The following is a 13088-nucleotide window of genomic DNA, read 5'->3' on the forward strand; positions in this document are numbered from 1 at the left end:
ATTTATAAGCAGCTTATATAACCAATAGTCCATTACTTCAACTAGATGCCATTGCATGGTGATTCATTTTTGTGCTTGTCTTGGAATCGGTCAATCATTTGTTAAGCTTACATGAAGATATCGATTCACAAACACAGAAATCAGTAGTAGAGTGTCAAGAATCGGGGCATCAACCAAATTAGCTTCAACATCCACAATCAACTCTTTAGGTTAAAAGAAGAAATAAATAAGATCATTGGATTACTGAACCATGGTCCTTACTTGCATACAGTGGAGTCTATCAGATCAGTATCTTGCATTCCCCATTGGTTGAAGAGCCCTTCTGTGTATGCTCATGAGAGTCAAATTCTGGATCTTACTCTCCACATGAGCCAATGTGGTACTTGTGTGCAAGATATACAAATAAAATTTGTTTCTTGTTCAAGACATCTATCTCGATATAAAATCATAGATAAATACTTACAATAAGCATGATACCATATGCATGGGTATTTTGATTTGCAAGTATTCAACCCGAAGCACCCTACAGGAGATTCATTATGAAGTTCAGTTGACAGTGGTTAAACAGTGTTAGCTGTAAGTGTCCAATTGAGAGTATTCATTATGTCTGAATATGAAATTCGGTGAAGTAAACGAAAATGAAGCATCTCTTTATATTTAATGTGGATAGCGAAGAAAAAGTAAACTAAATTAGACTAATGACTTCAGCATATAAGAAGTCATAGTTTCCAGGCTAAGAAACAGATGTGGCAAGAAACATCCCATTTTACAGTATTTGTCATAGCAATTAGAAACATGTTCACCATAACTATGTAAGAAGATCTGCTATGAAAACACTATTAATTAGCCATAGGAACATACTATTTGTATTGATCTAACAATTACAAATCATTTTATAAAAGCTTCCCGATGTGATTCTTTTTTACTTTTTTGTTGTTAAGAATTAAGTATATTGGTTTTATGGCATTGATAGATGAATAAGGTAATGTAGGCCTATGAAGCATTGTATTCCCCTAGTACAAAAAAAAAAAAAAAAAAAAAAAACCTTGAATGTACATTGCAACAGCCAACAGTTCAGAGAACCCACTGAATTCATACTATGAATGCAACCGCTTTTCATGTGCCAAAAATACAGTGGAGCCATAGAAATCCCAAGGAACCCCGAGAGTATTCTCATTCAAAGAAAAAGTACTGTTGTTCTTTTCATCATGGATTGCTGAAACATGGGCCATGCAGCAAGAAACAGTCGTGTACTGCTATGCAGGATATAATTCCTTTATTATGCATTGGGGGCATGAGCAAGAATCGAACACACAAGGGAATATAATGGAGCAGAGGCTTACCTAGTTGATCTTTTCATTCGAAGGACCATGAATCCAATGTTCCCTCCAAACAGTCGAAGAAGATAGAAGACGTTCTGTCTTCCATCCTGATGATTGCAGCTGCAAAGAAGCAAAACCACTCAAACACATCTGGATTAGAAACAACATAAGCAACCTCAACAGTCTATGCATAAATGACATTTCTATTGGGCATCTTGACACATTCAAATGTAGAAACAATGCATTCTTGCATCCACCATCTACAGTCACCACAACCCAGATGCTGCCCATGTTCCAACATAACACATTGTAAGAGATTCGGCCTGTCCATCAGACGTTTTCTTCATTCTTTGGGATTTCAGATGCTTCATCATCTTCCCTAAAGGCAATTCAGCCCCCTCTAAGATTTCAATTAGATCATAGGATCCGAAAAGAAATCTGTAGGATTTAAACAACATTGAACAAAACATTCTGCTCATAAGTTAATTTACATATCCAAATAGTGCTAAATTAAGCTACTAGGAAATCTCACACACCTGTAGGTTATGGTATCAACATTTGAATCTCGCTGGCAGATGGTTTCTATAGACAAAGCTAATGAAAGAGCCAAAGACCAACCAAAACAGAAATCATATCAGATGCATATGGGGCAATTAAAACCAAATTGTGCATATAAAGAAGAAGAGTAAAGAGTAAATTAAGATGATTTCACCCCCTAGCTTAATGGTACACATTCACATAAGAGGTGGCGGTGTGCTTTGAAAGTGATACACGCACTGATTTTTGTGGTATTACAATTCTAAAGGCAAAATGACCGCATGGAAAGCTATTCATCCCATTAACAAAACCATGTCTCTCGAAAATGCAAGCCATGCAAGAGATGGGCCCTGCCATGAAGATTCCCTCATTCAAGAAATATTTGGGATATGCTAGAAAGTGATCAAAATATTGCCTGAAGCCTCCAAAAAGAACAAGATAAAACCCTGCATTCCACTGAAATTATGTGTTTAACTGGGAATTTAGCAAGATAACTGATGTTAACTACCAGTTCTCCAATTGTCCAACATGCATTTTTTGCCACTGAAACGGTCTCCTTTAACTCAGGAGTATCATAGATGGGGAATGTGTACAGAATCAGACTAAAAAACAAGTATCAGGAGTATCACCAGATGTGTACAAAATCAGACTAGAAAACAAGTATCAAGAGTATCAGATCAACTCTATTAGAAGCTTCCGACATTTCGGACAATAAACAAACCGTACTTTGATGGTTTTGCTGGCCATGTTTCTTGAAACACACTCCAAGTATGAAGCTCCTACAGAGTGAAGTCATCCTAGTGCATTTTAACATGATTACCATTAAAAAGCGTAGACTAACAAATGCACACAAAATAAAGCCAACAGGACCCAGGGCATTGGACCTGAAGATATTGATGATAAATGGCAAATGGCGCTGAATTCGAAAGAAGTGGTAGAAGCTCTTGAACTATGCTCCAAGTAATATTAACAACTTGCTAACACTCAGCCATTTAGTATATCCTTTTGTATATTTACCTAGTAAAACCATTTTCTTTCCACATCTTTATGGCTTCTGGTGATGCCCTTCTTCCAGGTTTTATTGATTTACAGATCTTGTGTAAGTGTTGTCATCATGTATGCCATCTAAGTGGTTAGTAGAACGTATGCCATCTAAGTGGTTAGTAGAACAAGGAGATGTATCCATAGGATCCAAAGCTCCATTGCCAGAAGAAAGAGTTGTATCAGTGGTGCTAACTGATGGCTGATATGAGTTAAGGAGCAGAATTAAGACAAATTAGATGAGACACATTCAGTTGACAAAGAGACGGATACCAAGCCTGAATCTACTCTGGGAACCTCAACTAGAGATCCAGGCCATTCACCAACACTCTTTACTTTATGTTGTCTCATCCACCATACACATAACATACATTCATGTGAAAACAGACCAATCAAATTATATAGCCCATTGTTGGTTAAGTATAGACCGAAAACCCTCCCATTGATAATCCTAACCATCCAATTGCTGGCCGTTGAGTGAACCACTAAAAGAAAAACATTCAGCGACTTAAATTCAACAAGAGAAAAGAAAATGGCTAAGATCATCTGATCACTAGCAATTCAGTGCTATTTTTCACAATGGGGACCACAATTTGGACTTGGTTGTTACAGTGGGTGAGACACCACAACCTAGAAAATAACATAAACTATTACCAGAACCCACCATATCTCGAGAATCGTGATGTCTCTATATTGGTGGCTGGCTAAGAAATTGGTATATGTCACTTTCATACTAATATCGAGTTTGGGCCAAAGTGTCATGAAAAAGGTATTCCATGTAATGCTATTATTCTTCTTCTTCTCTTTTTATATCCCATAAGCTAGCGAGTTGGGGTACAGCCAAACGCACCACAAATTCAGTAGTTGTTCATCAGTTTCCTTGCTTAGCCTTTACGTTGCATGTGTTTGTACATAGAAAATTTTAGGCACGGAGAAATCGTAAAGAGGAACTTGGAAATTACTATGAAGTTTTACACATGCCGTACAACTAATTCAAATTACACCATCCATATCATAAATCCCAGTTTTGATGTATCATAAACTACCGCTTATTTAATCATCTGACTATCAGATTGGTAGACATATATTGGACAATTAAAAATGGAAAAAAAAAATCCAATGGTCCTATTTCAGCTAACAAGTTTATACAAATCAGAGGTTAGGCTTGCTCAAGCAATCTGATTTTGAAACACTAGGTTCCACAATTGAGTCTGTTTGAATTATGTTAATGTATGGCACATGTACATCTTCTGAATGCCTGTGTATCTAGTGTTGTACCCTGCTGGAGTTAGTCCAGGCCATTCATCATGTAGGCCAGTGGAGTCCTTGAGGTCCTCTGATTGGTCTATAGATTGGTGAGCTCTGCATAGCTGTATATTTGGATGATCCAAAACATCCTTCTGGTAGGTCCTATTGTGGATGACCACAGTTCAAAAGTCAAACTGACATAATCATCCTGGCCATTTGATCGAACAAATGACTGAAGATAAAAATGGTCAACAGGGGAAAATTCCCCAGTCATTGTGAATTTATGTGTTGGCCCACCAAAGAAGGGTCAACTAGATGGATGATGCAATGGGTTCATCCAACCATACAGAGATTTGTGCCCCATTTACAGAGAGTTGAAACGTAGGACCTCTAGCATGATTAACACAGGAACGTTCTTGGTTGAGGCATTTCCTCAAGCAATTAGCATGCAGATTTTCATATAAAAATAATGAAATGCTTTAGTGAAATAAAAATAGAAATTCATATTATTTTCTTACTTTCTGACAATTTCAAATCCTAATCCACCAAATTGCCAAAATCCAAGCTGCCAAATCCTAATCCACCAAATTCTAAGGTGCCAAACAGGAAATGAAAAGTGTCCTTTTTGACAATTTCAAATCCTAATCCACCAAATTCCAAGGTGCCAAACACAAGATTTTGGCATGGATTTGGATTCAAAATCCAAAAGCACCAAAATTGCCAAAATCTAAGCTGTCAAATCACCTCCAAATCGATGCAAATAATTTTCGCTAGATTTTCCATTGCTTGCATGAAAGACACTTACAATAACCACATTTTGCACAAATAAAAATTGCCTACCCCAAAATGACAGAGAGAATAAAACTCCAAGGAAATTCAAGTTCACCTGCCCATCAGAGAACCTTCCGGAGAGAGAAGAGAGAGAAGACAAAGACCCTGAGCTTTCTTTAAAAAATGCGCCTGCTATCGAGAGAAAAAAAAAAAAGAAGAAGAAGAAGAAGCCAAAGAACCCAACAAGGTAAATTCTACAAACAGAAAACCAAAATCTCAGCGAATTCAAAACTACATAAAATAGTACTTATCATTTTAGTTCTTCTTTACTTCAAATATACCCCGAAACACAATCTTATGCTATCATTTCAATTAAATTCCAGTTTTTCTTTTTCTTCACATTTACTGGTAAAAAATGGGCCGGTAAAGCTTCATCTTCTTGTAGTGTGAGACCCATGCACGTTGATTCACATGCTCTAGTCATCTGGGTTTAAGATTAATATCCTGTAGAATCGGCTACAAGTCAAGTCATCACCTGCTCGGTTAAAAGAACGAGAAAAGATTTATACTCTGGCTGAGCGTGATGGATGATACACAGGCATTAAAAATTACCTATGAATTGCAAACTTGGCATGCAAATATCTCAAGTTAAGCCGTTAGAAATATCGTGTAACAACTAATCAATGCAAATGGCTAATTATTAGCGTGTATTGTGCCATTAGATAAGACATGAGAGCTACCAATAACAAATTATATGTGTAACTATATAAAGGGAGACTAACAACATAGAAGCGATAGGAAACAGTTTTGTATGAGGAACAAAAAGCAATTAACCGCTGAAAGGCTGAACATTCGTATGTATAATTCTACGAGTAAAAGAAAAAAAAAACCAACAACAACAACATGGTTTTACAAGTATTAACAACTAACAGTGGGGCTAGGCATAAGGTGGTAGATTAGAAAACCTTGGCTGCTTTTTTCATAACCGTACGTTTATCTATTTAATTCTGACCAACTGACTAGTGGACCAACCTGATTCTTGGAATAGGGAATCTATGTATTGGTACCCTTCTGATGATGGTTTGGATATTTCACCTTTTTGCCACACTGGCATATGTGGTGGTGTGTGCATTAGCTGACCTGCACACATGTGGGCTTACCAAAGCTCACGATTTGTGCATATGAAAAGATAAGTAAAACGAGGATCAAGTATAGTTCCAAAATGATCCTGGTGGAATACTCCCTACCTTTACCAACCCTATGGTGCTAAAAAAAATCAGCCAGCATACTCTCAACAGTTCCAGGAGGTAAGTTACAGACGTACACAGAACCATTTAAAGGGTCTCCTCTTCCCATATAACTTGCCATGTCAATGCTCTGGTCTTATGAAGTTATAGGGAACATAACATGCACCCAGTGATGGACATTCAGAAAGGCATTACCTTAAAAAATAAATAAATAACCTTTCAAGCAAGTATGATCAAGAATTCATCAAGTTCACAATACAGGTCAAGGCAAGTATCTCATTAAGATTTTCACAATGCAAGATAATCCAAATTAATCCAAAGTAATTCATACAACAAAATTAGGAAAGGAAACTAATACTTGTAAGTTGCCAACTTATGCCAACTTACAAGTATTAACAACTAACAGTGGGCCTTGTTAATTAAAATTAGGAGGAAATTAGTTCTAATAGGTATTAAGAATCAACAAGCAAATTATGTCATTTTCAATTGAATTAGTGGGGCTAGGCATTCTTGGGCATGTTCTCTGCTCCACAGCCAACCCAAAACAGACATGCATTCACATGAATGTTGCGAAGATGAAACTAGTCATCTGCCATGGGAGCCACTGATTCACCACAGGATTGAGGGTTGGAAAACTCAACACCATGTTAAGAAGGTTCGTGTTGACTCAAAGACTCAACCTAACTCGATATTTAATAATTACATTAAGATTATTAAATATTTAATATTTCTTAGATGAGTAATATAAAATACAAATAATGTCATCAAACTAATCAATGGTTAGTTTAAGTTCTTCCCTGTAACAGAGTACAAGGTTTCAATTCTTATTAACTCAGTTTGAGTTTTTCAACAACTCTCAATTCAGCGAGTTTCACAACTGAGGAAAGGAATGCAAAGTGAAATTTCTCCTTCCAAATGGCTCTTTATCCATAGTAAATCCTTCCCTTAAAATCGAGTTGCCCTAAAAAACTAACAAAATCAATCATACACTAAAAATGGAGTGAGAAATTCCATTTTAATATATGGTCTAAAGTGGTATATATGTGGGATCACTGCCTCTAATGAGGTGGATCTATGTTGATTGTTCCCCTCCCATATATCAGGCTAGTTCACTCATGGATGGGCCAAAAAAGTATGAAAGAAGCAAGGAGATTAAATGTACAACAGTGGTACACATTATTGGTTGAAGCATTTCTTCAAACAACCAACATGCAGATGTCAGCGGCCATGAACAGCGGCGGATATGGATGCTGCTGCAATGGCTGCTGCCCAAATTTTGATAATAAAATGGAAGTGAGAGAGACAGAGATGAAGGGAGAGAGATCGAGAGAGAGTACCTTCGATTTTCTCTTCTTTCTTCTACTTTCTTCGATTGTTGGAGATAGATAGAAGAAGGAACAACACGTCGAAGAAAATGAGGGAAAGAGAGATTGAGAGAGAGGGAGGAGAGGGAGATCGAGAGGCGGAGGGAGAGGAAGGGAGAGAGATCGAGAGAGTATGGGGGAGAGAGATCGAGGACGGGAGAGGGAGAGATGAGCTGGTGGAGATGGAGAGGGAGAGAGAGACAGTGACAGGTAAAGAGAGATAGGGCTTTTTTTTTTAAGTCGACCGAGCATCTGATGGTTGGTGATGGGCCGCCACTAAAAAAGCGTCGAATATGCCCAACTTTCTTGTAGTGGCAGTTTGACCCACCAAATGGGTGTTTTTTTTTTTTTAATCTTCACAACCACTATGTTGGCACATATGGTGGCATATTGATCGGTTGCCTTAGACATATATTTATGCTTGAGAAACCTGCATATGAGTTGACCTTCTTCACTAGCACTTATAGGTGAATGTGCTCATGGATCTGAGCCGTCCATTCGAATGACTGTCTCTTGGATAGCCATTGCCCGAAATGTATATTAATTGGATTGTCTGAACTATTGACATGAAAGTAGGGTACACATGTATGAAAATGGATGTTTAAGAATGTTGGGCAACACTTTATAATAGGATCAATGTTGCAGGCCGGGCTCAAGCCTCGGCTTGGCCCGACCCTGGCCTGTTGACAACTTTACTCTTGAATAATGGGAGCCCAAATTTTGCCCCCACCTTTTTGGTTACCTACCTCAATTTTCACGTTTAATTATAAAAGTTCTGTTATTTCTTTCCTTCGAGTAGAGTAGATTACCAACAAGAAGCATAAATTCCATAGAAACCAACCTTCACACTTACAGTCACCACAAGCAAGGTGTAAAAAAATGGCTACATCACGGATGCATCGACAGTTGCCATTACGTAATAGCCGATACCATTACTTGATGCGGGGTTAAATTGGTGACCCTCTGAAATTAGAAACCGTAACAGTTGTTATTGTTGATGCCGATTTCTGATTAACCCTTCTTAGACCCTTGAATACATGCACAAATAACAGAAAGGAAGACCCTGGCTAATTTAGGTGACCATCCGATGCCAAAGTCAGGAATTCGGGTCTTTATAGAGATAGTTTAACATAAAGGGTTATCTAGGTGTAAGTATGTGTGTACCTTTTACCATTAGAAGACTCCCTATTTATAACAGAGGAGAGATTGTATCGTGGAGGGATCCTCCCTATTTACTAGGTGCATATTGTAATTGGGTTAGAACTCCTAACGTGTCAGAGTTCTCCTGAGATCCTCGGCGGGGATCTCGGAATCCTGAATTGATCACGAGTTGGTTACCGTGATGCGTGGAGGAAAGATCAGATAGGTCTTCCTTTACATTAGGTCGGTCGATCGGATAGGTCTTCCTCCACATTAGGTCAGTCGGTCGTTGCATAAAGACCGGAGCGTTCTTGTCTAAGCTTTGATTAGGGTCGGCTGAGATACTGACCGAGCTATAAGGAGGTCATCATCATTCGATAAATAAACCAGCTAATTCCTTGTGATGTCCTTATGATCTCTAATTTTGGCGACCTTTTAGCTTCCTCATGAGGCTTGATAACCTCTCTGAGTTCTTTTGGGGAGTCTGACCTTGGTCTTGCCGACCTTCAAAGAAGGTCGGGCGGTTGGCCTTCTCTTTGCTCTTAGCCCAGTGGGTCGTGCTGGGTCTTGGTCTGACCAACTCCTATGGGTCGACCCCTACTTCCAAGTCGGTAAAACAGACTTGGAAAGTAGGTCGGATGTATTTAGGTTGGACCGTCTCACCATAAACGTTAAGTAAGGCGGACAACACGGGAGTTGAGGCATATTTGTAATCATGATTCGACACTTGTCGAGGTGGCGTGTCAAGACCCGAGGTCATCTGACATGTCAGGCCACCTTTTCAGTGCCAGACCAATGAGGAGAAGATGCGTGGCATATCCTCAATAGTGGAGTTGGGCAGTGACTGTAGCATGCCACATGTTGAGACAGGGGAATCGAAGGAGTGTTGTACGACAAGGCATTAATTAGGGAATTAAACGCCCTACCATGTGGCTTCCGTATATAAGGAAACTCTAGAGCACGTCAGCGGCTTGCTTGCTTCTCGTCTTCTTTATAACTATTCTGTTCCCTGCGTGCAAGGGTGATTTCTAGCGATCTGCTTCAGTTGAAACACTGGCAGTATGGCAGGATTTTCCCTTCGGTGAGCTCTGCTCTTCAACTCGCTCCCTTTCTTTCTTCTTTATCACCGATTTTCGGCTGTTTTGGGCTTACTGCCATGTCGAAAATGCTAAGTTCAGGGGAGGGGGCCTCCAACGGCGATAGTGGGGCGAGTAATCTCTGCCCTGTGTCGAATCCACCGCCGCCATTGATGATGATGAGTGATGCCAAATTTCAGGCATCGCAATTGTAACAAGTGTAGGAGGGGTCCCCGGCAAAACGACCGGTTAGGGTAGAGGGTGACCCGCCTGTCGAGGAAGGATTGGTCGGATCCTCTGAGGAGGAGGGTGAGTTTGTAGAGAAAGGCCCCATGAGGTCCATCCTCAGGGAGGCCGACTTAGCCAGAATTAGGTCGGGATATCATATACCTAAGTCCGTGATCCTCCGAGTCCCCTCGCTGGATGAGCTTCCCACCCATCCTCCAAAGGGAGTAGTAGCTATTTTCCAGGTCGCTCTTCAGTGCGGCCTGTGGCTCCCTCTCCAAAAGATGGTAAGGCAGGTGCTCGCACATCTTGAACTGTCTCCGAGGCAACTGATCCCTAATGTGTGGAGGGCATTGATCGGCTACTTTGTTCTTTGGTCCGAGCCTGAGCAGCCCGACCTTACTATCAGCGAATTCCTCCACTTATATTAGTTGAAGCCCAACCCTTTTCATGACGGCTGGTGTTACCTCTCTGCCTAGAGGAAGACCGGAGGAGGCATGGTCACAGATGTCCCGACCTCCAACAAAAATTGGAAGGACGGATGATTTTGGGCTTCGGGGAGTTGGAAAGTGCTAGGAATGACCATGTGTTGTAACTTGGTCCCCACTGCTTCAGTATTCTAAGTTGGTTTTCTTTGGACTTAGTTCTTTTCCTTTGCTTTTCGCTTGGTCAATCTTCAGCATTCTAAGTCATTCATGCCTGCCTTCTTTGATGCAATCATTCCCAAGTATCCTTCCGTACTTAGAGCTGAGTTGCTTGCTCGGATCTAGGGAGCAAGGTAGATAGAGGAAGACAACAAATCTTGGAGAAAACTCCTCCAACCTGAACTTTTGCTTAAGTCAGGCCTTGATTCCGAGCTTACAGGTATGGACTCTAGACGACCTTAGGACTTAGAAAATTTATGAGTTGATAGTTAACTTCCTCATCGTTCTAACTGATGTAAAAATGCCTGAAGCTTGTCCCGTGCTAAAGCCCATCTCGAAGCACAAGGCACCTTTTCCCAAAGAGACAGTGTCGAAGAAGAAGAAAACAAAAACAACCTCCAAAAGCAAAGGGAGAGTCAGTCCCTCAGCCCCCATTGTCGTGGAGGTCAAGGATATGGTGGCGGTTGCCGAGCCTACTCCTATTGCTGTTGAAGTAGCGGTTGAGATGACCTCTCACGTGGAGGCTTGTCCCACCGAGGCTCGCCCCATGGAGACTTGGGAATCTATCAGGCCTTCTACAAAGCCTTCCAAGCCTTAGGGGGAGGGCTAGTATTCTTCTGAGAGGGGGCAAAGGGAATTGGAGAACCTTCTACCCTCACTAGATCGGCATATTCTTAATGCCGAATTCTCTCTTTTGCCTTTGACTCCACTTCAGACGCGGTCCTTGGGTTACTGGTGAAAACCCTCCTCGGGGTAAGTTGGTTTGCTAAGTACTTGTTATTTTTCTTTCTCGACTTGTTCTGATATGTGCATTTTCCCCTATGGCAGTTTGCCCCTTGTCTGCTATACGTACACCGTGAGATTATACGCTTGTGGGCAGAGGTGAAGGAAACTGAAAAGGGGTTGCTGCAAAAAGGGGTTGAGGATAAATGATTCTACATTGAAATCGAGGAATCCTGTGCCGTGGCTGCTACAGCCGACCAAGCGCGCTCTGCCTCAGAAGCTCGAGTCAAAGATTTGACGGCCTAGCTGGAGGCAACAAAGAAGCAACTCGTCGATGCTTCCAAGATGGCAGCTCTAGGGGAGGCCGACTACGTAGGGCTTCAACACATCATGGAGGCGAAGCTCAAGGAGGCCCAGGCGACTATCTCCTCGGCTCAAGCAGCCGCTGTCAAAGAATTCAAGTCTTTTGAAGAGTACTTGGAAGATAGGGAAGCTTTGTACCGGATGGCATTCGAGAAGTGCGTTGAAGAGGTTAAGGGAGCCTACCCCAAAATAGACCACTCCGCCTTCGAGGAAGCTAGCTCTGAATTTGAGGCCCCTGTTGAGGATGTGCTCACCGAGCAGCCTCCCGAGGCTTAAGCACAAGTCCCTTCTACCTCTCTCTCTCTCTCTCTCTCTCTCTCTCTCTCTCTCTTTTATATCTTGGACTTAATGTAATGCACTCCTTGGAGCTTTAACAATACAATCCAAGTTTTCTTTAAGCATAACAATTCTATGCGAATTATTCTAAGTAGAAAGGTCGATCAAATGGATAGGGCGTTGCATCAAGGGGAGCCCTAAACAGCTATCCCCAGGTCGGATACATGAGTGGCGTTAGGCCGAGCCTCTTTTTAGAGGGTTGGCTTTTTAATAAGAGTTGTTCCACCACACATTATGGGAAACCCTTTAATAGATATTTGGTAGACAATCATTAGTAGAAACACAGAGGTAGAAAGTAGACTAGAAAGTGTTATTGCACCAATTACATCGCGGATCGTACATAGTCAATTTTCATACTTGGAGTAGGTCGGCCTTTTAGGCGTAGTGGATTTTAAGGTGCTCAACATTCCACGGATGTGGCAGGAGCCGGCCTTCTAAGTCTTTAAGTCAATACGACCCAGGTTAGCTCATGCTGGTTACCACATAGGGCCCTTCCCAGTCCTGTCCTAAGGTTCCTGAGCCGGGTTCCTTAGTATTTTGGAAGGTTCTGCGAAGAACTAGGTCCCCAGCATGGAACCTCCTTATCTTTACTTTGGAGTTGTAGAAACGGGGGACTTGCTGTTGGCGATTCGCAATCCTGAGTTGAGCTTGATTCTTTAATAAGGTCGAGGTCTAGCGTCATTAACTCGATATTTTATTGTTCATCGTAGGAAAAAATCCGAGTAGTTTGCAGTCCAATTTCGACAGGAGTTACGGCTTCGACGCCAAAGGCCAAGGAGAAGGGGGTCTCTCTAGTGGCCATCCGAGCAGTAGTTCCGTATGCCCACAGAACGTGGGGAAGTTCTTCTGCCCATGACCCTTTGGCTTCTTCGAGCTTCATTCGAAGATGATTTTTGATGATCTTATTGACTACCTCGACTTGCCCATTGGCCTGTGGGTGACGCGGCAAGGAATAAACATTCTAAATTTTGAGGTTCTCACACATTCCTTGGAACTGTTTATTATCGAACTGTCTTCCATTATTTGAGATGATCATGCGAGGAATCCCATA

General features: G+C 41.2%; 1 protein-coding gene across 1 annotated transcript; it reads right to left on the reverse strand.

The window, feature by feature from the left end:
- Window positions 1-300: 300 nt before the first annotated feature.
- On the reverse strand, window positions 301-10279 carry LOC131249628 (uncharacterized). The gene is made up of 4 exons (XM_058250419.1): window positions 10137-10279; window positions 7504-7806; window positions 1344-1442; window positions 301-523 (listed from the first exon to the last, which is right to left on the reverse strand). The coding sequence occupies exons 1-4, from the start codon at window positions 10277-10279 to the stop codon at window positions 460-462; spliced, it is 609 nt and encodes a 202-aa protein (XP_058106402.1). The 3' UTR covers window positions 301-459.
- Window positions 10280-13088: the final 2809 nt, after the last annotated feature.

This window comes from Magnolia sinica, chromosome 6 (assembly GCF_029962835.1).
Source record: "Magnolia sinica isolate HGM2019 chromosome 6, MsV1, whole genome shotgun sequence".
Lineage (NCBI taxonomy): Eukaryota > Viridiplantae > Streptophyta > Magnoliopsida > Magnoliales > Magnoliaceae > Magnolia > Magnolia sinica.

Excerpts from the sequence above, each read along its gene's own strand:
- LOC131249628 (XM_058250419.1), bottom strand. The coding sequence starts at position 10,279 with ATGTGCGAGCACCTGCCTTACCATCTTTTGGAGAGGGAGCCACAGGCC. Across the intron at positions 7,807-10,136 it reads TCGGAGGATCACGGACTTAG|TGGCGGCCCATCACCAACCA; the intron begins GTATATGATATC and ends ACGCTTTTTTAG. Across the intron at positions 1,443-7,503 it reads GAAAGAAGAGAAAATCGAAG|CTGCAATCATCAGGATGGAA; the intron begins GTACTCTCTCTC and ends GCTTCTTTGCAG.